The sequence below is a fragment of the Dendrobates tinctorius genome, unplaced genomic scaffold (assembly GCF_039654945.1).
Source record: "Dendrobates tinctorius isolate UK_male_01 unplaced genomic scaffold, ASM3965494v1 ptg000241l, whole genome shotgun sequence".
NCBI classification, from domain to species: Eukaryota; Metazoa; Chordata; class Amphibia; order Anura; family Dendrobatidae; genus Dendrobates; species Dendrobates tinctorius.
In genome coordinates, this window is record NW_027361908.1 from 9,167,609 (window position 1) to 9,193,596 (window position 25,988).

General features: G+C 40.1%; 1 protein-coding gene across 1 annotated transcript in view; it reads left to right on the plus strand.

Moving 5' to 3' along the window:
* Positions 1-25,988, plus strand: part of LOC141060642 (dynein axonemal heavy chain 3-like) — a 2,648,786-nt gene that overhangs the window by 1,380,573 nt on the left and 1,242,225 nt on the right. Inside the window, exons 42-44 of the mRNA XM_073556958.1 lie at positions 4,902-5,097; positions 21,382-21,481; positions 23,786-24,024. Of these exons, the coding sequence (XP_073413059.1) occupies positions 4,902-5,097; positions 21,382-21,481; positions 23,786-24,024 (535 nt within the window). The remainder of the gene's footprint in view (positions 1-4,901; positions 5,098-21,381; positions 21,482-23,785; positions 24,025-25,988) is intronic.

The window sequence follows — 25,988 nt, forward strand, 5'->3', positions numbered from 1 at the left end:
AGCTACATGGCTCATCAGACTGTATCACACAGGATAGGATTAGATTCATGGTTCAGCATTCAGTATCACAAAGGATAGAATTAGACACACAGGTCAGCAGAAAGTAACACACAGGATAGGATTAGATTAGATTAGATACATGGCTCAGCAGATTATTATATCCATGCGATCATGCGTGCACACAGGCTGTGCACATGCGATCGCAGTTGGGTGTCAGCTGATTCTGGCAGAGGGATGACAGTTATAGCTCTCAGAATAAAAGATGCAAAAATAAATATTTTTTCTATAAAATAGTTTTTATTGTGTAATAGTGCCAAATAGAGTTGAGCAAACAGGTCGGTCAGATTCAAAAGTCGCCGACTTTCGCCAAAGTCGGGTTTCGACAAGCGAAACCCGACCATAGTGTGAGGTCGGCCATGCGGTCGGCGACCCGAGCGCCAAAGTCGGATTTCATAGAATGCTTGCACGTGGCTTTTTTTTCAGCCAATGAGCAAGGACATACACCGTGGGCAACGAAATTACATGTGCAGCGTCCGGGGATAGAGAGAGAGAGAGTTTTTTCGCGCACTTTAAAAAAGCGGTCCGGCATGTAGGTGTGTTTATTGTCCTCCACTCCCTGCCGACTTTGCTTCCCCATTGATTTGCATTGGGTTTCGTGTTTCAGTCGGACCTTTGACTTTTCACAATAGTCTGCCTATTTCGTTCGACTCTACTTTTGAGAAAGTCGGGTTTCCTGATACCCGACTCGACCCTAAAAAAGGGAAAGTCGCCCATCTCTAGTGCCAAAACATTAAATATATAAATGAGGCATTACTGAATAGTACTGACCCGAAGAATAAAACTACCTTAATAATTTTACTACATACAGAATAACATAAACTCTTTCCCCAAAAAAAATTCCCGACTAGCTGGGTTTTGTTCATTCTGTCTCCCAAAAATCAGAATAGAAAGAGATCAAAAAATGTCATGCATATAAGAATGGTACCAATAAAAATGTCAAATCGTCTCGCAAAAAACAACCCCTCACATGGCCCTGTGGGCCAAAATATAGAGAAATTATAGCTCTCAAAATATCATGATGCAAAAAACTAATTTTTGAAATAAAAAGAGTCTTTTAGCATGTGACCGCAGCCAAATAAAAACCCGTTATACATCTGTAATCTCACCGATCAGTAGAATAAAGTCACCTAATCACTTATACCACATGAGTAATGTCATAAAAAATAAATAAAACCAATTCTTCACTTGCTGTTGATTTTTTCATTCTGCCTCTCAAAGATCCCAGTAAGGCTTAGCGCACATTTATCCTGCGCTCTATGATGAGCGCTTACACTGGGGTTTCCATGTAAATCTCTGAAATATGTGATTCAGATGGAACACTTGACTGAACATTCCCTATAATGAGGCAGATGGAGGCACTGTGGACACCGTCTGACCTGTATCCGTGTTTTTAGGATTGCATAAAAGTGCCGTCAGCCACAGTTTTGCGAACTTAAGAAAAGAAGGACACCACTGAACAGAGGCCAGATGGAGTCCAAAGTAACTCTGCTGCATCATTATAGTGAATGGATCCCTCAGCAGTTTAATCTGAATCATGTCACTCAGAGATTTAGATGAAAACCCCAAAGTGCTCAGCATAGAGTTCCAGATAAATGTGTTCCCAAACATTATGTAAAACGTTCCAAATAAAAGCTTCAACTCAATCCACAAAAAAGCAAGTCCCAACTCAGGTCTCTCATCTGTTAATGGAAACATAAGGGACTTACACATTACTGGTTGTACAAAGGCTTTTTAAATACAAAATGGCTCCTTACCCAAAAAAATTCAGCAAATTCTCAGCTCCAATATCCAAATGCCCCCACCTTCTGAGCCCCACAGTGTAACTAAACTACATATAGTATCCACATGTTTGGCATTTCTGAAGCGATGAGAGCCCGCCTATCTTACAGATGTCTTCAGAAGCATGGGCTGGGCATAACGTACTAGTGACTGCAACATACTGGTCATTACAACATACAAGTCACTACAATGGCAGTTTGCAGTTTTCATTCGGCAGCATTCATTATGGCTTGCTTCTGGAAAATATCCAAGAAGTCAAAATCATCTCTACATCTGTAGATAACTTCTCAAAGGAGTATGATTTCCAAAATGGGGTTACTTGAGGGGGAATTCTAATTTTCTAACAATTAGGGGCTCTGTATATAAAGTCCATATAAAGTCTGTATATAAAGTCCGTTTTTAGGGAAAACTGCACTCCGTTCCTTCCAAGTGTCTCTGTATGGCTAAGTAGTACTGTACAGCCACATAAAGGGTATTGCCACATTCAGTAGAAATTGTGGGACAAATTATGATGTCATTTTTACCCACTTGTGTGAAAATGTAAAAACTGGGGCTAAAACTAAACTTTGGTGGTAAAAATGTAGCTATTTTTTCTTCCCTACCCGATGGTATAAAATTCTGTGACACACCCGTAGTGTCAATATGATCACTGCACCACTAGATGAATTCATTGAGAGGTGTAGTTTGTGAAATGGGGTCACTTATGGGTGGGGGTTCTGTTGTTCTGTCACCTCATGGGCTCTCCTAGTGGGTGATGGCACCTGCAAACCATAACAGTAAAATCTGGTGTTCCTTGCATTCTGAGCTTTGCACTGCACCTGAAACATATTTCCAGATTAGATGAAGGGTATTGGCTCACTCAGGAAATAATGGATCTTAGTTTGTTGTAAAAGAAAATTTCCTCTTAGCCCTTAGAAAAATTGAAAACTTTGGGTTAAAACAACATTTGTTTTGTAAAAATGTAATTTTTTCTTCACCGCACATTTAGTGTTTATATGATCACTGCATCCCTAGATGAGTTTGCAAAATGAGTTCACATATAGAGGGTTTCTGTTGTTCTGGCACCTCAGGGGCTCTGCCAATGAGACATGGCACCCTCAAACCATTCCAGCAAAATCTGAACTTTAATATGGCACCTCTTCCCTTCTGAGCTTTGCACTGTGCCTCAAAAGTAGTATTCCCCCACATATGTGGTATCAGCAAACTCAGGAGAAATTGCACAACAAATTGTATGGTGTAATTTCTCCTGTTACCCTTAGGAAAATGCAAAATTTAGAGCTAAAAACATTTGTGTGGAAAATGTGATTTTTTTTATTTTCACAGCTCAACATTATAAACTTCTGTGAAGTTCCTGAGGGTTCAATGTGCTCATCACAAATCTAGATCAGTTCCCTGAGGGATTTTCTTTCCAAAATGGTGTCACCTGTGGGGGATTTACACTGTTTTTCCACATCAGAGGCTCTCCAAACACAACATGGTGTCGACCAATTGTTCCAACAAATTTTGCATTCAAAAAGTCATGATAACGTCAATTTACAATTCTGACCATTATCACATTATGTGGTTATAACTCTGGAAAGCTTCAACAGATCTTGGTGATTGAAAGATTCTTTTTCCGTGATGTATTGTACTTCATTATAGAGGTAACATTTCTTCAATATGACTTGCATTTGCTTGGGGAAAAAAAGGAAATTTAACGAAAATTTTGAAAATTAAGCAATTTTCAAACTTTGAATTTTTATGCCCTTAAATCACAGAGATATGTCTCACAAAAATAGTTAATAAATAACATTTCCCACATGTCTACTTTACATCAACACAAGTTTAGAACCAAAATTTTTTTTGCGTTAGGAAGCAATCCACATTCGGGGGTGAAGAAGTTACAACATGAAGGTCATTTATTTTATATTTTAGTGTCTTCATGAATAATTTTAATATCAATTTCTTGGTTTTTAAGATTTTTCATTGCAGTTGATTCGGGACTATCAGATATATATATTCAATGCAATAAAATCTTGGTCACTCATTACTGAGGTGCACAATACAGTTATCACTGTTAGTTCTCATTCACACGTCAGCATTTGGTCAGTATTTTGTATGAGTGGTTATATGCCAAAACCAGGAGTGAAACTTACAGAGAAAAACTATAGTTGAATGATTGACAATGATTGACACCTGTTCTGTGTTTTAGGCCGGGGTCACACTTGCGAGAAACTCACATGAGTCTGCCATCTTGATACCCGGCACTGCCGCCGGCACTCGGTCCAGAGCACTCAGCTGAATAGAAATACATGCAGCCGCACTCTTCGGTCCCGAGTGCCGGTGGCAGTGCTGGGTATTCAGATGCGAGACTCGTGCGTGTTTCTCGCAAGTGTGACCCCGGCCTTAGAGACACTTTAGGCTTTTGCATACAAATACTGCTGGAATACTTTTAAAAAACTGATTTGCGACCTTAAAATGAGTCAAGCACATTTGTTACAAGACCAAAACACATTTTAGCCCATTAAAAGTATCCGAATGAATGACTGGTAACAGAACTGATGGAAACTGTGAAAAATGTATATAAATTCAATAATATATCTAGAATAACTTTTTATTTTATTTTACATTTGCTTATATTTGCTGAATCAATAATGTTTCTAACTGCTGGCTGATACATTTACATGTTATACCCTTTTAACTGAATCTACCACACAGTTTGAGTTCTACTTTTTTTTCCTTGGGTCCACCATTGCCTTTGCACTGCTGCTCTAGTTCAAATCTAGTTCCTTGTCACTGCAGCTGATCAAAAAATCCTGGGGCAGCTTCAGATGGCATAACTGGACCCGGGAAGGTTTATTATTTCTAATTTTATTGCTATTTTATCATCCCTGATCCTACGGGCTTAAAGTAGTTGATTGAAAAGGGACAACCTCTTCAAAATTATTTTTTAATCTTTTTAACTAAAGTTTTCTTTAAAAAAAGTAAATGCAAATGCAAAATATGAAATGCTCTTTTGTAAGAACTACAGGTTTGTTTTACAACTCTAGTGGACAAAGTATTTTTTTTTTCTTTATTTCTAGGTTTAGTGAGTTTTTGAAAGATTTATGTGATCAAGCCTTTTACAGCCGAAATGTAAGTGGTCTGCAAATTCCGAAGTCTTTTCTGTTACCAAAAGAAGAAAGCATTTATGATGTTGTCTACATGAAAAATACATTTTCATCTTGGTGTATGTGGAAAGATCTGGTCACACCTCCTAAAATTGAGGATCTAGTCAAGGTAGGATAAATTGTTATGACACTGTACTTTGGTAGAGTATAAATAATTGTAAATAATGTTCACAAAGTTAGACAAATAATATGGCACTTCAGGCCATTAAAACTGCAAATAATAGCATATATATATATATATATGTAATATAAAAATATATGCATAATTCCTAATTTAAAGTGTAACAACGGTACTCAGCTTCATCTGGGTGTATTTGGTTAAACTATTAGTTGTTTGTGTATGATGAAAAACTTTGCTTGCTACTGGTAATTGCGTTGGAGTTCTGCATTTTTTTAGACAAATATCTCGAGAATGGTAGGTTCCAGGTTTTTATGGTCTGTATAAATAGTCACACGGCACTTAGCTCCTTCAAGAAGAAGCCATTGTTCCTCTAGAGCTAATTTTATGGCTAAGAGCTCAGTCATCAAAAGAATAATTCCATTCTGCTGAAGAGAATTTCTTGGATAAGGTTCTGAAAGGATTATTTCTTGATTCTAAGTAATTTTGTGACAGAATTACTCATAGAGCAATTGCAAAGGTATCCATTTCAAGGCAGAATGGCCTGTTAAAATCAGGATGGTGTAATACTCTACTAGATGAAAATCAAGATTTAAGTTCCTTGAAAGTTTGTACAGTTCAAGAATTAGATGCTTTGAAGAATGTAACATAGTAACATAGTAACATAGTTATTAAGGTTGAAGGGAGACTTTAAGTCCTTCTAGTTCAACCCATATCCTATCCTAACTTGCCCTAACATGTTGATCCAGAGGAAGGCAAAAAAAACCCATGTGGCAAACAGTAAGCTTCACATTGGGTAAAAAAATTCCTTCCCGACTCCACATACGGCAATCAGACTAGCTCCCTGGATCAACGCAATATTAAGGAAACTAGTGTATATACCCTGTAATATTATACTTTTCAAGAAAGGCATCAAGTCCCTTCTTAAATTTTAGTAGGGAATCACTCATTACAACATCATATGGCAGAGAGTTCCATAGTCTTGCTGCTCTTACAGTAAAGAATCCACGTCTGTGAGTATGCTTAAACCTTCTTTCCTCCAGACGTAGAGGATGCCCCCTTGTCCCCGTCACAGGTCTAAGAGTAAAAAGATCATTAGAAAGCTCTTGGTATTGTCCCCGCATATATTTATACATTGTAATAAGATCACCCCTAAGCCTTCAATTCTCCAAACTAAATAACCCCAAATGTAATAACCTGTCATGGTATTGCAGACCCCCTAGTTCCCTAATAACCTTGGTCGCTCTTCTCTGCACCCGCTCCAGTTCAGCTATGTCTTTCTTATACACCGGAGACCAGAACTGTACACAGTATTCTAAGTGTGGTCGCACTAGTGACTTATATAGAGGTAAAATTATGTTCTCCTCATGAGCATCTATGCCTCTTTTAATGCATCCCATTATTTTATTTGCCTTTGCAGCAGCTGCCTGACACTGGCTGCTAAATGTGAGTTTGTCGTCCACCCATACACCCAGGTCTTTTTCAGTGACTGTTTTGCCCAGTGTTTTACAATTAAGCACATAATTATACATCTTGTTTGTTCTACCCAAGTGCATGACCTTACATTTATCCCCATTAAAGCTCATTTGCCATTTATCAGCCCAAGCTTCTAGTTTACATAAATCCTCCTGTAATATAAAATTGTCCTCCTCTGTATTGATTACCCTGCAGAGTTTAGTGTCATCTGCAAATATTGAAATTCTACTCTCTATGCCCCCTACAAGGTCATTAATAAATATGTTAAAAAGAAGCGGGCCCAAAACTGACCCCTGTGGTACCCCACTGCTAACCGTGACCCAGTCCGAGTGTGCTCCATTAATAACCACCCTTTGTTTCCTATCCCTGAGCCAGCTCTTAACCCACCTACACATATTTTTCCCTATCCCCATTGTTCTCATTTTATGTATCAACCTTTTGTGTGGCACCGTATCAAAAGCTTTTGAAAAGTCCATGTACACCACGTCCACTGCATTCCCTTGGTCCAGTCCGGAACTTACCTCTTCATAAAAGCTTATCAGATTAGTCTGACAGGAACGGTCCCTTGTAAACCCATGTTGATATTGGGTCATGAGGTTATTCTTCTCCAGATACTCCAGTATAGTATCTCTTAGGAAACCCTCCAGGATCTTACCCACAGTTGAGGTTAAACTTACTGGCCTATAATTTCCAAGTTCAGTTTTTATCCCCTTTTTGAATATTGGCACCACATTTGCTATACGCCAGTACTGTGGTACAGACCCTGTTATTATGGAATCTAAAAATAATGGTCTATCTATGACTGTGCTTAATTCCTGCAGTACTCGGGGGTGTATCCCATCCGGGCCCTGGGATTTGTCAATTTTAGTGATTTTTAGATGCCGCCGTACTTCCTGCTGGGTTAAGCAGGTGACATTTAATGGAGAATTTTTATCCCTGATCATGTTATCTGTCATGGGATTTTCTTGTGTAAATACTGTTGAAAAAAAGTCATTTAGCATATTGGCTTTTTCCTCATCCTCCTCCACCATTTCACCCAGACTATTTTTAAGGGGGCCAACACTATCATTTTTTAGTTTCTTACTATTTATGTAGTTAAAGAATATTTTGGGATTATTTTTACTTTCTCTGGCAATGAGTCTCTCTGTCTCAATCTTTGCTGTCTTGATTTGCTTTTTACAGAATTTATTTAATCTTCTGTATTTAGTTAATGCCTCATCACTACCTACTTGCTTTAATTCTCTAAATGCTTTATGTTTGTCCCTTATTGTGCCCCTTACAGCTCTATTTAGCCATAGTGGTTTCTTCCTATTTCTCGCATGTTTATTCCCATACGGTATATATTGTGTACAGGTCCTATTCAGGATGCTAATAAACGTCTCCCATTTTCTTTGTGTATTTTTATGTCTCAGGATATCGTCCCAGTTAATTGCACCAAGATCATCTCTCATCCGTTGGAAATTTGCTTTCCTGAAGTTTAGTGTCCTTGTAACCCCTCTACTACACATCTTATTAAAGGATACATGAAAACTTATTAATTTGTGATCACTATTACCCAAGTGACCCCCAACCCTTACATTTGATATGCGGTCTGGCCTGTTGGTTAAAATTAGGTCTAGCAGTGCCCCCCCTCTTGTTGGGTCCTGAACCAGTTGTGAAAGGTAATTGTCTCTCATAGTAGTAAAAAACCTATTACCTTTGCTGGAACTGCAGATTTCGGTTCCCCAATGTATTTCAGGGTAGTTGAAGTCCCCCATAATAATGACTTCTCCTTGAGTCGCAGCTTCATCTATTTGCTTTATGAGGATATTCTCTGTTGCTTCCATTATTTTTGGAGACTTATAACAAACCCCTATCAGTAATTTATTATTTTTCCCCCCTCCCCTTATCTCTACCCACAGGGACTCTACATTTTCATTAGATTCATATATATTATCACGAAGGATGGGTTTTAAGGATGATTTTACATATAAACACACACCTCCCCCTCGCTTATTTGTATGGTCATTTCTGAACAGACTATAGCCCTGTAAATTAACCGCCCAGTCATGGCTCTCGTCCAGCCATGTCTCAGATATCCCCACCATGTCATAATTATGTTCCAACAACATTAACTCCAGTTCCTCCATCTTGTTGGCGAGGCTTCTGGCATTAGTATACATGCACTTTATGTATCTCTCTGTACCTCTATTCTTTCTTAAATTATTAACTGTTCTAACCCCACCCCCATGCCACCCCCACTCCCAATTTCATTATTTGTGCCCAGGTCTCTAACTGCACTGTTTTCCCCTCCTATAAAAGGAATACCCTCCCCCCCGTCCCTAGTTTAAACACTCCTCCAACCTTCTAGCCATTTTCTCCCCCCGCACAGCTGTACCCTCCCCATTGAGGTGCAACTCGTCCCTAGCGTAGAACCTGTAGCCAACTGAGAAGTCGGCCCAGTTCTGCAGGAACCCAAACCCCTCCTTCCTACACCAATTCCTGAGCCACTTATTAACCTCCCTAATCTCCCGTTGCCTCTCTGGCGTGGCACGTGGTACAGGAAGTATTTCCGAAAATACCACCTTGGAGGTCCTTGCTTTAAGCTTACAGCCTAATTCCATGAAATCATCTTTAAGGACCTTCCACCTACCTCTAACTTTGTCATTTGTGCCAATGTGCACCATGACCGCTGGATCCTCACCAGCCCCTCCCAGTAATCTGTCAACCCGATCAGCGATGTGTCGGACTCGAGCGCCAGGTAGGCAGCACACCGTTCGACGATCCCTGTCTTTGTGACAGATTGCCCTATCTGTTCCCCTAATAATTGAGTCTCCCACTACCAGAACCTGTCTAGCCTGCCCTGCTCTCCTATTTCCCCCCTTACTGGAGCAGACACTCCTCCGGCTTTCAGAGGACATGCCTTGCTGCAGCGGTGCTACTCCTGCACTAACACTCCCCTCATCTGCCAACTTAGCAAACTTATTGGGGTGTGCCAGATCAGGACTAGCCTCCCTGGTGCTCTTCCCTCTACCCCGCCTTCTAACTGTCACCCAGCTAGCTGCTTCACTGTCCTGCAGCTCCAACCTAGCATCCCCCCCTCATCTATCCCAGTGAGCGTCTGCTCAGTGAGCAGAAGACTCCTTTCCATATTGTCTATGGATCTCAGTGTTGCCAGCTGCACATTTAGATCCAGTATCTGGGCTTCCAAATGCACAACGTGCTCACATCTTGCACAGCAGTATGCACCCTCGACCGGCTGTTCAAGGATTTCATACATGCGGCAAGACGTGCACTGGATGGCATTGGCAATAGTGGAGCACATCCTAATGGGGATTGCACCAGACAATAAGATAAGCAGAAATAAATTAAAAAAAAAAAGTACTAATTTAATATAACAGCAATTCAGTAAGACCTCCCTTGGAAACTCCCTGAATCCAAAGTCACTGAATCTCAAGTCACACACTTACCACAGTTCGCACTTATGCTCAGGTCACACTCAGCTTGTTCACACTCGCTCAGACAGAAGATTTAAAAGTTTTTTTGTTTTTTTTTTCCCCTTTCACCAGCACACCACCTTGCTGCTCAATGCACTTCCAAAAGGAGTTGAGCCCCAAACAGTTGCCCCTTATAAACCCTTAATTACTGTATGAACTCCCACCCTTAATTAACCCCTTGTGAATATAGTTACACCTCAAGATTTAAATGCAATATAGCTAACCCTTAAAAACAGATAGTAAAATAAGAGATTAACCCTGTAGAGAGAAAAAATAGGTTAAACAAGCCCCCAAGCCCCCCAAAAATTGAACAGGTAGAAAGCACTCAGCAACCTACAATTCAGCAACTCACACAGGTATTTGTTATAGGTTTTCCAAATACCTCTTCACTGAATCTCAAGTCACACACTTACCACAGTTCGCACTTACGCTCAGGTCACACTCAGCTCGTTCACACTCGCTCAGGCAGAAGATTTAAAAGAGTTTTTTTTTTTTTTCCCCTTTCACCAGCACACCACCTTGCTGCTCAATGCACTTCCAAAAGGAGCACTGGAATCTTCAGCTTTCTCACTTAACTTTTCTTTAAAAGTCCACTTGGGTGTTAAGAGAAATGCATCATCAAGAGAAGTTGGCAAATCCATACTAGCAAGTTGATCTTTGACCCCACTGTATAGGTGTATAGGCCAGCATAAATGGTAGCTAGAAGAACGTCATTCTGCTAAATCAATTTAGCAGTTCAGCAGTCAAGCAGAATGTTCTAGATAAGAATTAGGCTGAGGCAGGTGTTGAGAATCTGCAAGTGTAACCACAAGAGTTTGAGATGAGTGCATCCATGCAGGTTGAGAAGTTACACAGAGCTTGGATAATCTCTCATTGGCTCACACTAAGATGCATAAAAAGCCCTAATAAGTACTTTGCATCAAACTTCAGTGGTGTTGATGTGTCTGCACCTTTGGAATCCATGGTCTGAGTATTCTGTTATGAACTCATCTGCTGAGATGAATTCTGTAAACTGCAGATCAGGGGGGCAACAAGCTCTGAAGAAGATGGCACAGCAGACATGACTTCCTAGATAGCATATGGAATAATGAGGACCAGGACAAAAGACTGGCAGTGCAGTAAAGCAGAGCAAGAAGCACCATAAGACACAGAGCCAGGAACATAGACATAACATGAAAGTGTGGCTGTACTGTCTGTACTAGACTTGAAACAGTGTTTGAAATGTTAACAGCTCCAGAGCAGAGGTCAGTATGCTTACAGCAAATGAATGGTTAATCAGCACACAAATCGATAATCGCTGACAGAAGTAATGAACAGGCAACCTACTTTGTAGAAAATTCTTCTGCGATAGAATTTGCAATGTGAACAGCACGAGAGAAAAGTTCATTATGCTTACAGCAGATGAAGACTCAGGAGCAGGTCGAAGCAAGGAAGTAAATTCAGAGTGAAAAAACAAACATAATTTTGCAGAGATAATTGCTAGCTGAAAAATATGATACACAGTTACTGTATTTAAAGCTTATAGAAATCTCAGACACAAGAGTATCAGAATTAGTCTAAGTGTGTGTGCACACATTGCGGATTCTGCTGCGGAATTTTCCAAGCAGATTTGTCTAAATCTGCAGGTAAATCCGCAGGTCAAAAGACCTGCGGTTTATCTTTGGATTTATTGTTGATTTGCCTGTGGTTTTCCCCTGTGGTTTGACACCTGTCATGGAGCAGGTGCCAAACCGCTGTAGAATCCGCACAAAGAATTGACATGCTGCAGATTTAAATCCGCAGCAAATCCGCGCGGAAAATTCTGCACCGTGGGCACTGCGGTTTTAACTTTACATAGACTAAAAGGGTACTGTACAACGCAGCAGAAACTGCTGTGGATCCGCAGGGTCAATTCCGCTGCGGATCCGCAGCAGAATCCGCAACGTGGCTATGTGCACATGCTGCGGATTCACCCGCGGATTTGTATCTGCGGATCCGCAGGTAAAACCGCAGCTAAACTGACCTGCAGTTATACCTGCAGATTAGCCAGTGGTTTTCCCCTGTGGTTTGACAACTGGACACTGGAATAGGTGGCAAACCGCAGCGGAATCCACAGAAAGAATTGACATGTCAATTCTTTCTGCGGATTCAAAACCACAGCTTTTCCGCAGTTGAAAAACCACAGCATGTGCACTGTGGATTGTAAATCACATAGACTTACATTGTACTGTACACTGTCTGCAGAACTGCTGCTGATCCGTAGAGGCCAAGTTCGCAGCGGATCTGCAGCAGAATCCGCCGCGTGTGCACATAGCCTTACAAAGCTTTGCGAGATGATGTCCCTGAAGTTTGTGGGGCAATTATTCTATACAGCGTGGACTACAGCAAAGGACAACCGTCAGAGGGCCCATAGTTAGAGCGAAGACAGATAAGTAAGCGCTATGACTGATTATATGATTTACCAAGCATTACCATTGCCCTGTCAGATCCAAGCCATTTCTAGTATTTAATATAATATGTGTCATGGATCACCAGATAAGGTGAATCCTCTAAACCCCAGGTTCGGGTTGACATATGGACACCGGCCATTGAGGTAGCAAGTAGGAAGGCATATGTGCAGCGAGGACTGTAAATGATCACCAGGAATCCAGCATGAGCACGGCAGTTGCAGTGGAACCCAGTAAGAATGAATGCAAGCACAAACACAATTGTGGAGCATACCTAGCATAGGACTAGAAGTCTTCGAAATGCAATCCGAAGACACAGATGTATATGTAAATGGACATTACATATGTCAAAGGAAATTATGTAATTGATCCACCCCAAGCAATTTGCAAAACCACAGGGACCAAAAGAGAGGACAGCGGACCCAGGGGAAGGAAACATAGCCTGAGATACCCAAGACAGGTGTGTAACACTATGACTTTATCAAATAGTAACTATTAGACATGGTCAAACTTATTCGAGAAGAATTGAACTCTCCTAAATCCAAAGTTTTTGCAAATCAATCACAACTAGCTGACATTTTGCTGAAATATAGGAGACAGTATGGTCCTCTACACGGTCTGGCCTCTTTACTCTTTATCTGCACTTTTTTTTCAAGTCATGTGAGCTAATATTAGCACAAACCTCTCCTCATATTATGTTTCCTTAAAAGAGCAGGAAAAGGCAATTCAAGATTTTTGGCTGCACTAACTGAGGTGAAGAACTTTGGTCCAATAATATAAAGACGCAGTTTTTATTTTGCAACACATTTTCAGGCTAGACTGGCATCTTTCTTAAGTGCACATAGGAACAAGAGGGGTTTGAAAAGCCTGGAGTAGATCTGAAGAAGCACCCACAGATGATGTGAAAATGTATGGGGGCAAATGGAGGGGAAAAGGTCATAAATAATAAGTATAGGAAGTATAGGAAACATAAAGATTTGTTACAATTCTTAGATAGGGATTCAGCACTCTTGATCTTGCTAAAATATTAGGGCATGATCACAGAACCGTTAAACATTTTGTTGGAAATAGTCAACACAGTCTCAAGAAAACATGTTGAGATAAAGTTGTACAATAACTGCCAAAGATTGATAAGAATCAAATGTGAAACAACCAAAAACCCCATATCCTCCAGTGCTGCCTTATTACAGAACTGCAACCTGCCCAAAAGTACAATATAGTCAGAGATATGTCCAAAGTACGAAAAGCTAGAAGAACCCAACCTCCAGTGAACAAGACTCATAAGCTGAAACATAAAAATTAGGCCAAGAAATATCTAAAGACAGATTTTTCAGATTTTTTGGGCTGATAAGATGACAATGCCTTTTGACAAACTAGATGGGTGGGCCCATGGCTGTATTAGTAACAAGCACAGACGTTCTCTTTGACTCAGACACCATCAAGGTGGGGGTTGGGTACTTCTGTGGGCTGGTATCATTAAATATAAACTGCAGTAGTTGGACCTTTTCGGGTTGAAGATGGACTTAAAATCAACTCCTAAATCTACTTTTATCTTTTAGAAGATACTTTTTTAAGCAATGGACAGAAAAAGTCTGCATATTTCAAAAAAAGCTTTATGCAGTACAATGCAAAGGCCTCAAAGATCAAAGAATAATGACGTGACCCATTTTCTCACCTGACCTAAACCTTATGGAGATCTTGTGGGCCCCTCTCAAATGGGATATTTGCTTCGAAGGAAAACATTGCACCTCTCGCAACTGGTTATGAGAGGCTGTGCTTTGGTGCTGCCTAAAATGTTGATTGTAAACACATTAAGAAATTGACAGATGGAAGGCCAATGACTGTTATTGAAAAGAACGGGAGCTATACGGGTCATGAATATATATTTTTAAATGTTAGAAATGTATATTTGTACATTTTAAGTTGTTTGGTTATTATTCTCATTTTAACAGATTTAAAAAAAAAAACAACTGAGATAAAATTTACATGTCTTTTAGTTGCATAATTATTCTGCACACCAAAAGTTGACCAATAATTATCCACAGAAAGATAATTAGATAAATAGTTGCCCAATAACTATCCACACATAGATAGACCTTTCATTGTTCAGAAAAATGGTAGCCAGTGGCCAGCATTTTCATGAATCCCCACAAAAATGAATTACAAAACAAATCTGAATTATATCAAACGCATATTTTTAAAAATATAATTAAGTGACTTCAGTATCACTCAAATGTATTTGGCATTTGCTCATCTCTAGTTGGAATCTGAAAACACACTGATTATAGAAAAATGACACCCAGATGACACACTGCTCCAAAACACTGATGATACCAGTACCATTTTTCCATGAGCGTGTTTAAACACAGGATATATGAGTGAGGCCCGTGAAAGACAAAACACATCACTTATACATACTTTCTTAAATATTCAGGTTTATTAAACCATTTGAGTGAGCAAAAGCACCGTAGTTGTTCAATAATAAAATTAATCATTAAAAATACAAATTGTTTAATAATTGTGCACAGTGTGTGAAACAAAAGTGCATATTGATTTCTTTATGAGAGTTTTTTTTAGACATGATGTGGTCTTTGGAGAGTCATTGTGATGGGAAGGGAGGTGGTGAGCTTTGATAATCATCTATATTGAATGGTGTGTGTTAAATATACAAGTATTATCAGAGATTGTACTCCTTCCTATGGCCAGGGCAAAAACTGCAAGATTTTTCACATTTGGGGGTGATATAGTTGTTATAACTGTTGAAGTGAGAGATGAGTAGACAAAATTCATATTAGCCTGTCTGTTTGCATGTGTTTTCATAGGAAATGTAATTCGTAGGTAAGCTACTCTCTTCAAACTTAATGTCACTAGATAAGCTTTGGGGTCTCTCCAGTCCCCAGATCATAGAAAACATAATATGCTGAAAAAGCCTAAAAATATTGTTATGTTTACCTCACCGTTGACTCTCTGGCCCCTCCACTGACTCTCCAACTCCTTCTCTCCTCAAAACCGCCTCTCTTGTCTCTGTCTCATCATTAGATTGGGGTTGGCAGCAGCGAATTTTACTGGTGTCCATTGCTAGGCCAATGCATTCAGGTTTCCAAGGTTCTGGAAGTATCTGTGCAAAGGTCATGGTGCATGCAGTGACATCATATATCTCAGTATGGCCCATGACTTTTACAGGTACATGTACAAAACTATCCTAAGCCTAGGGACCAAGACCCATTTATTTCACCACTGTCAATGCTGATCTGAAGATGCAGCGAGGACAGGACGGATGGTAGTGATGAGTGGAGGGACCAGAAATGTGAGTGTAAGATTTTTTGTTTGTTTTTTAACATTTTGACAGACTTTTGTTGTTCAGAACAATGGTGTACAAATCCAATGGACACTGTTTTGCTGGATTCATGCAGAAATTAATTCAAGTGAAAAATTCAAGTAGAATTCAATTCCACTTAAAGTTATTCGTTCAACTCTAATTGAAGTCCATAGTTTTAATCCAGTGTGGAACTAAACAGCTTACTCATATACTCATATCTGACAGTGTGTTGGTCTAAAATATACTGCCCAACAAGAGTAGTATTTCAGTGGTACTATTTATCAGCATGATGCAAACATCCATTGTGTTTTAAAAATAAGGTACAATTGTTATTGAATTGGGAATATCTTTCAACGTATCTTGTTCTCAAATTGATCAGAGTCATTTCCGTAGATAACTTCTTTAACACATTTTTAATATCTTGCTTAAAATATTATGCTAATTATGCATTACGCAAAAGAAGAAATATGCATTCCAGCATTACCATTGACAATCTGTTCATTTCCATCTTTTACATAAAATGGTGCCCCTTTCTGCCAATTGAAGGCTGATGAAAGAAATGTTCATGTAAGTATAGAAATATTTACTCGTATGACAGTAGCTCGATTTACTCAGTAATAATCAATAGAAATTGCTGTTTTTTCCATAGATCGATCATATTTTTCTGTATTTAATTGGTAGTAGCGAGGATCAAATTTTAAAATTTGAATTTGTAAGCTTTGGCAAAGTTTTCAATAAAACTCACTTCGCAGGTACTCAAATTTCTCTGAAAAGATGTGCATAATACTCTGAAATTTCCTAAGACTACAGGGTGGGCCATTTATATGGATACAGCTAAATAAAATGGGAATGGTTGGTGATATCAACTTTCTGTTTCTGGCACAAAAGTATATGGGAGGGGGGAAACTTTTCAAGATGGGTGGTGACCATGGCGGCCATTTTGAAGTCAGCGATTTTGTATCCAACTTTTTATTTTTCAATGGGAAGAGGGTCATGTGACATATCAAACTTATTGAGAATTTCACAAGAAAAACAATATGGTCCACCCTGTATATACAACCCACTTCAAGCTTTATAATGCAAATACTGCCTTAATAATGTAAAAGTGACCTTCACATATATGACTATGTACAAACAGGGGAAATTGCTCTTCACTGCTGTTTTGGTACACACACTTTCTCTACACTATATTTTGAGTATTGTTTTGCCTTTTCTCCCTATTGCTTTTGTTATGCTGTGACCTGTGATATCTGCTCATAAAAGTGGTTGCTGTACTGGACTCAATTCCTGCTTTTATATAGACTTTGATAGGTAATGCCATTCTATGTAATGTATGTAATATGATGGTTGCAAGACATTATTGGAAAGCCTTCTGGGTTCAACCCAAGGATATGATAGCCTACATTGGCTGGATGTCATTTAAAATAGTGGTGGGCATTTTTGCCATTTGGTGCAAATCGAATTGCAATTTTAAATCACCAGGACGAGTGAATTTGACACAAATATGTTTGGCACCAAATCGATTCTCTCATTTCTAGTAGGTAGCTCAATATTTATCAGAATAATAGCTAACATGAATGACAACAGCAGAAAACATAGCCATCAGCTTCCAAAAGAGAATTGCAAATATCTTTGAGAGACTTTGATATAAACATAATAAAATGATTGGAAATAAAATAAAATAATACAAGTACTGCAAATATCATTAGCAAAAACATGTTAGGCCACATTGATTCTGAGTTGCGCTGATATTAGTCAGACCCATGTCCTGCACGCCATCTGCGCATGTAAACTCAGCACAGAATCCTAATTTATTACATTGGAACATTTCTCTCTCTTTTAAATATTATACAAACACATCTGTGAATAAAGTATGCTATCTATTTCCCACTGTGAAACATGTCAGCACAAAAAGAGTATAAGATTATTTTTGCCTTACTCCACTAGTACACAGAAAGTATCTGTATAATGATATTCAAGGGCCATTTAAAGGAAAATCTGAATGTAGGATCAACGCTTCTAAAGCCAATTACATGGGTATGTCAGAGGAAGTTGAATAAAATGATACCCTGATATCTGCGATCCAATCAATTGTTACAGATAAATCCATGTTTTTCCTATATGCAATTGAGCTGTTAACCTCTTCATGACCGGAGCTTTTTTCGATTTTTCATTTTTCGCTCCCCTCCTTCCCAGAGCCATACCTTTTTTTTTCTGTCAATATGGCCATGTGAGGGCTTATTTATTGTGGGATGAGTTGTACTTTTGAACAACATCATTGTTTTTAGCATGTCGTGTACTCGAAAACGGGAAAAAAATTCCAAGTGCGTTGAAATTGCAAAAAAGTGCAATCCCACACTTGTTTTTTGCTTGGCTTTTTTTGCTAGGTTCAATAAATGCAAAATCTGACCTGCCATTATGATTCTCCAGGTCATTACGAGTTCATAGACACCAAACATGTCTAGGTTCTCTTTTATCTAAGTGGTGAAAAAAAGTTCCAAAGTTTGCTTAAAAAAAAAAGGTGCAATTTTCTGAGACCCGTAGCGTCTCCATTTTTTGTGATCTGGGTTTGGGTGAGGGCTTATTTTTTGCATGCAGGGCTGATGTTTTTAATGATACCACTTTTGTTCAGATACATTCTTTTGATTGCCCGTTATTGCATTTTAATGCAATGTCGCGGCGACCAAAGAAAACGTAATTCTGGCATTTTTATTTTTTTCTCGCTACGCCGTTTAGCGATTGGGTTAATGCTTATTTTTATTGCTAGATCGGGTGATTCTGAATGCGGCGACACCTAAATGTGTATGTGTGATTTTTTTTAATAGTTTTATTTTGATTGGCGCGAAAGGGGGGTGATTTGAACTTTCAGGTTTTTTTAACTTTTTTTATTTTTAGACATTTTTTTTACTTTTGGCATGCTTCAATAGCCTCCATAGGTGGCTTGAAGCATGCACAACTCGATCGGCTCTGCTACATATGGGCGATGAGCAGATCACCCATATGTAGCTAATTTACTGCTGTGCTTGGAACACCGGCCACCGGGCGGCGCTCAAAGCAAACTGCCTGAAACAACCATAGAGGTCTCTATAAGACCTCTGGTTGTCCAGGCAACATGTCGCCGACTCCTGATCATGTGACGTGGGTCGGCGATGAACTCACTTCCGGCCTGGCGGCTGGAAGCTCTAGTTAAATGCCCGCTGTCAGCGCTTGACAGCGGGATTTAACTAGTTAATAGGCACGGGCGGACAGCGATTCCACTCGCGCCTATTGTGGGCACATGTCAGCTGTTCATAACAGCTGACATGTCGCGGCTTGAGGTGAACTCACCGCCTGAGCCCACCTCAAAGCAGGAGAGTCTGACCCCTGAAGTACTATCCCATTAGCGGTCAGAAAGGGGTTAATATTGTTTGGGCTATAGAAAGATTTTGATGACAATCTATCTCCAGAGCTTTTATTAAATAAAAGGAGACGTCACCAGTGTGAACCAAGTAATACTACCCTAACTCACATTATTCTCCGGGATACTTCTGAAGGTGAAGATGCTGGGGCAGCCACCTTTTCCTTATCTCTTGAATCAGCCCTCCATCTGTTCTATTCCCCCACCCAGGGAAGAGGGGTGCTAGCATGCACCGCAGTACACCAATCCGACAAACAAGTCAACATGAAAGAGGCAACAGAAAATACCGGGCATACAAATATATACTCACATATAACAGAGAAATGCACCAGGGAGTGGAGGATAGGGCAAAACCAAAGTAAGAAAAGGCAAGGGAATTATCACACTTACAAACCCACACAACAGTAACACATAATTCCTCTAAACACCTTCTCAAATAAACACTTCTCCTCCAAGCCATGCAGCATAAGCTATCTCTGACATGGGTTTCAATTAGGACCCAGATTATAGAAAGGATAGGAGTGGCTAACCAAGCTCAGTTGAGAGCTCATACTCCCAGAGCTCCCAACATGGCCGATTAATCTCTGTTCTGCCAAAAGAAATAAACACTATTTGAAAAGAAGGTGAAGTGCTTCTTTTTAGGGCATGAGAAGGAGCAATAAGACGCTGTGATCTTCTGGCTCCTTTCTGTGGCGATAGCCCCATGACAGAGATCAGAGATAACACAGTAAAGCAGAAGTGAACTTCGTCTCATTTCAAAACCATTTTAAGTTGTTTTCTCATATTGCTACAGTTAAATTTCACAGGCAGAGAGTGTGGGGAGAAGGCAGTACAGCAGAGTTGCAAGCATTGTGAGGAGGCAATTGAAAATGTGCTTGTTGTACTTGTAAATAGACAAAGTTAAACTTTGCTGTACCTTGTAAGTTATAATCAGGCACAGTTCTGCAGCAGAAGTGATTATGAGAGGGCAAGTGCTACTGAAAATGCTGAGAATGAGACAAAGTTCACTTCTGCTGTGCTGTGTTAGTTTTCATATCATTGTAGAGCTGTGTGTGACTATGAGAACAAAATATCAGTTATTACTTGGGTCACACTGGTAACGCCCCCTTTCATTTAAAATCAGTTCTGGAGGCAGATTCTCATGCAGACCAGTGTCCAACCCATAATTATAAGCAGTTCAGTTAAACCCTTCACAGCTTTGGAGTTTTCCATTTTTGCATTTTTGCTTTTTTGCTCCCTTTCTTCATAGAGCTACAACATTTATATTTTTCTGTTAATATGACTGTGTGAGGGTTTGTTTTTTGTAAAACAAGTTATATTTTTGAACAACACTATTGGTTTTACCTTATTGTGTACTGGAAAATGGGAAAAAATTCAAAGTGCAGAAAATTGCAAACAAAATTGCATCTACACAATTGTTTTTTTTACCATGATCACTAAATGCTTAAACTGATCTGCCTTTATCATTCCCCAGGTCATTATGAGTTTGCTTATACCAAGCATGTATAGGTTCTTTTTTATTTAAGTAGCAACAAAAAATTCCAAAGTTTAAAAAAAAATAAAAAATAGCACCATTTTCTGAGACCTGTAGCGTCTCCATTTTTCGGGATCTGGGGCTGGGTGAGATCTTATTTTTTGCTCACTGAGCTGACATTTTTATTAATACTATTTTGGGGTGGATACAATGTTTTGATTGCTTTTTATTGCAGCGTTGCAGAGACAATAAAAACATAATTCTGGAGTTTTGATTTTTTTTCCTCTTTACGCCATTTACTGATCGGATTAATTCTTTATATATATATATATATATATATATATATATATATATATATAGAAAGATCAGGCGTTTCTGAACGTGGCAGTACCAAATATGTGTATTTTTTATATTTTTAGTGAACTTTTAGATTTTTTAAAATTGTTTTAATACTTTTAATAACCTTTTCTTTCTACTTTTTACATGCTTCAATAGTCTTCTTAGGAGACTTGAAGCTGTGATTTTCAAATCACTTGTGCCTATACCTGGACATATCAGGGCTTCAGCAGAAATACTCATCTGCTATGAACGCCAGCCACTGGGTCAGTCAAAACTACAGTTGTCAGAAGTTGGTAACTCACGTGCGGAGAGATTGACGTCGACAACATCTAGTAAATTTGATTAAGCTAATACATGTCTGGTTCTAGCATGGACTTAAGAATTGCATAATAGATGATAGACACCTTGCTGGAGCTCAGCCAAGTGAACATAATCTCCTGACCAAAAAAGCAGGGGCAAAGATTGACCGTAAGAAAAAATATGGAGAAAAAGCCACTTTTGATTAATATAAAATGTTACTTTAATTGGATATTAAAATTAAAAAATACCCTACAAAATAAACAAACAACATGTAAAGTGTAAATTTGCCAGTGATAATAAAAACACCATGAACAAATAGTCACTGTCACAGTCGTTGGATGATGGGAGTACTACTCCCATCAGCTTACACTTGCTGTTGCTGATAAGAGCTAGAACAGGTGCTGGCTGCTGAGAGTATTTATCAGCTGGTGCCTGCACTATAAATAGAGAGATTTAAAAAAATGGCATGTGTTCACCTCTGTTTTTGTTAAAACTGACAGCTGTCAGCTTTATCATGGCTGGTTATCCAGAATAGAGGCTTCCTATGCCTTTTTTTAATTATTTACATAAATAATTTAAAAAAAGGCAAAGGGCCCCCCATTTTGATAACCAGTCAAGCTAAAGCAGAAAGATGGGGGTTCTCAGTCTGATAAGGGGTCACAGATATTCCCCCTCCCTACTAAAAATAGCAGCCCGCAACCAGCCCAGAAAAGGTGCATCTACAGTATTACATGCGCCAATTCTGGCTCTTTGCCTGGGTCTTCCCACTTGCCCTGTGGTGGTGGCAAGTGGGGTAACATTTGTGGGGTTAATTTCACCTTTGTATTGTCAGGTGACATAAGATACCTATCCATTACTAATCCTATAGTCATATTGTAAATAAACAAACAGCAAGAATAAAGTCCTTTATTTGAAATACACACCATTTTACAAATTTATATAAAAATAGAAATCAAAGTTACTCACTTTGCGCCCATTTTAGTGAAGCCCTCGTCCCCTGTCGACAACATAAAATAATATACAATAATAATGCTCACTTAACTTCCATTCCATTGAAGCCATGGTCTCCTTTATAAAAACAAAACTAAAAAACAACCGTATCCCTCATCTGTCCGACATACTATCCCACACCGTAATCCATGTCTGCAAAAAGTGGTTTTAAACCAGGATGGTGACAAGATACAACCATCCATGCTGAAAACAAAGGGAGAATGAGCTGCTGTAAGCGCAGCATCAGTGAGTAGCAGTGATGTCATCAATATTACTGCAGATCACTGAGGTTGCGCTTTCAGCTCACTTCGTTGTGAGCTGGGCTGATGAACTGCGGTGACATCAGCGAGATCACCGCTAGCACCATTAGAAAAAGTCTCATGGGCAGCAGTGAGTTCACCATGAAAAATTCAGCCATCAGACGATGCTTGTGACTGGTGGTAAACTTTTTACCGCCGGTTACAGCTGCTGGCTCATGCTGTCATCTGTCAGCGTGGGAACCGCAGCGCTCTGATCTGTGGTAATAATCTTAACTCCAGAGCCACAGATGACACCATGGGAAACACCCAATGTTCAGGGTGCCAAACCTGAACAGTAACGTGGACTTCTGGAGAAGTCCATGTTCAGGGTCCATGCCAGAACAGTAGGCGTTCGGTACGGACCCCAAACTTTAATGTTCGGATTCGCTCATCTCTAGTCAAGAATACCAGTAATAATAAACAATAAATTAGCAAACTATAAATGGAAAATAAGATGAATTATAATAAGGGACAGCTAGTCCTTAGAATGACAATGATAGATGTCAGCAGTTTGTCTATATCAGCAGTAAGCCTAAAACAAAATGCAAAACTTAGTTGATGCTGGCAGTTTACAAATATAGGCTACAAAGCTGTTTGTGATGACAACATTGATTGATAGATGTCAAAATTTCATTCATTTAAAGAGTGATGTGAATTTGGTGCATATAACAATTGTATTTGATATGTACAGAAACAGTGAACAAAGTGTAGTTGTTTATCATTAATATTGATATTCTTTGTTTTACGTAGTGCCATCATATTTTCCAGCACTTTATCACTGGAAAAATAACTAATGACAAATAAAAATAAAAGTACACATGAGCAAATCTTTTGAAAACCAAATTCGCTACCCTGGTCGAATTTTCGCCAAAAATCTAAATTTTGTGAGGTTTCTTATTATCTGGAAAAAATGTGTATAATACTCTGAGGTCTTTTCGTACTGCATTACATCCCTTTATAGCTTTTAAAAAGCAAACAAAGCCTTATTAAAGTGACCTCAATCTATGTGACTTGGAAAAAACGAATACAGTAGTGTATCTACCACTGTGACATCCTCGACCTTGGCTTCATGATGGGCCCTAGGCAGGTTGCTTTCACCGGATGCCTATCTCGCCCCGGTTTCAGCATGTTGATGTGGTACACTTGGTTCTTCTTTTTTCTCCCTGGTTGATGGGTCTTATAGTTGACGTCAATCAACTTCTCAACCACCTTGTATGGCCCTTGCCACTTGGCCAGAAATTTGCTTTCAACAGTCGGGATCAACATGAGCACCCAATCCCCAGGGCTAAACTGACTCAGCCTCGCGGCTCGGTTGTAGACCCTCACCTGGGCTTCTTGTGTTTGAAGGAGGCTCTCCTTAACAATCGGCATCACCCTTGCGATCCGGACCTGCATTTGGTCCACATGCTCATTGATGCTCTGGTGGGGTGTAACGCCTGGTATCCAGGTCTCCTTTGCAACATCTAGAAGACCCTGTGGGTGTAGTCCATATAACAGCTTGAATGGTGAGAACCCCGTAGAGGCCCGTAGGACTTTCCTGATGGAGAACAGTAGATATGGCAGGAGGCAATCCAAATCTTGTCCATCCTTGTTCATAACTTTCTTCAGCATAGACTTCAAAGTCTTATTGAACCTCTCCACTAGGCCGTCTGTCTGTGATTGGTACACTAACGTCCTAAGAGGTAATCTGGAGGGCCTTGCACAACTTTCTCATTACTTTGGACATAAATGGTGTCCCCTGGTCTGTCAGGAATTCCTTCAGCAAGCCCATCTGGTATAAAATATAGACCAGCTCTCGGGCTGTACTCCGGGCAGAGAAGTTTCTCAGTGGCACCGGTTCTGGGTACAATGTAGTGTAGTCCATTACCATGAGAATGTATTGATGACCTTTGGTGGACATAACTAAGGGCCTGACCAGGTCCATTGCAATCCGTCAAATGGGACTTTGTTTATGGATAAAGGAACTAGGAGACTGCTTAAGTGGGATACGGAGGCAGTTAGCTGACAGGTAGCGCAAGATAGTCAGAAACTAATAATGTCCCTGTGACACCCAGGCCAGTAAAACCTCTGAAGGACTTGCTCTTAGGTCTTAACTACACCTAGATGCCCACCAGGACATGATCATGGGTCAGATCTAGTACCGTACATCTATAGAGTTCCAGAACTAACAGCTGCTCTAATACTTCCCCTCTTTGTTTAGAGACCAGATGTAGCAACTCCCCATTAACTGCAAAATACGGGAACCTGGTGTTGACCCCAGCTCTTGGGCAACACCATTTATCACAGTAACATTTTCCAGCACATTTTTCAAAGTCAAGTACTGCATTTGGGCAGTCCCAAAATTCGCCACCAGAAACCCCCAGTTCAGGAATTTCAGTCTCTCTGGTCACTATCTCTTTCTCGACACCAGCCAGGACACACAAGGGGACCTCATCCATCTACAACTGTAATGAGGTTTCACCAGGATTGAGCTGGCTCCTGTCTGCATCCTTCGACATCTCCGCCATTCCCCACAAGTCCCAGAAAAGGCTGAAGTCCTGCCCGATTATCACGGGGTGCAGCAAACCCTTGACCACCCCGACCTAATGGGACTCCATAGTTTTAACGAACACTTTGGTGACAGGATAGTCCTTGGCGTCCCCGTGGATACAGTATTCACCTACATTTTTCCCCAGGATTTATTGATGGGGACGTGTGGCCCTTATCAGAGTCATCAAACTCTTTGATAATATGAGTCCTGACACCAGCACGTCATTTATTGACACTGGACGTGCCTGTGGCCCCTCACTGGGCTGATAGTTCACACTGCAGGTGGGGTAGGCATTGTAGGAGCAGCGCCTCCCTAGGCTACAGTCCATCTCTTTGAAGTACAAGGGACAATGGGTGACTATATGTCCAGGACTGTGACATCTCCAGCAAAGCAAGTCTTTACCCGTGGCCTTTGACAACCCCTCAGTGATCCCTTGGGATCTAGGACTCCCCCGGTGGTGGCTTTACTAACCCTCTTTTGGGGCCCAGGTTATCGCTGTTTCTCCCAGTACTGGGATGCATTACCCCCTGATTTCTTAAGGGTCTCTCGACCACCTGGAACCATTCCACTTGGCTCACCAGTTCATCTACATTGCGGGGATCTCCCTAGGCAACTCAGGTTTGCAGTGGCCTAGGAAGAGAGTGCACGAACCTGTCAATGACAACGTGCTCTACCATCTGGGCTGGAGTGGAGGATTCTAGCTGCAGCCATTTTTGCACCAGATACAGTAGGTCAAACATTTGGGATTGAGACGGTTTGTCCCCACAATAGGCCCAGTGGTGAACTGTTTGTGCTCTGACTGACATAGTCACTCCTTCACGTGTACAAATTTCAGTTTTTAACTAGGCATACTCCT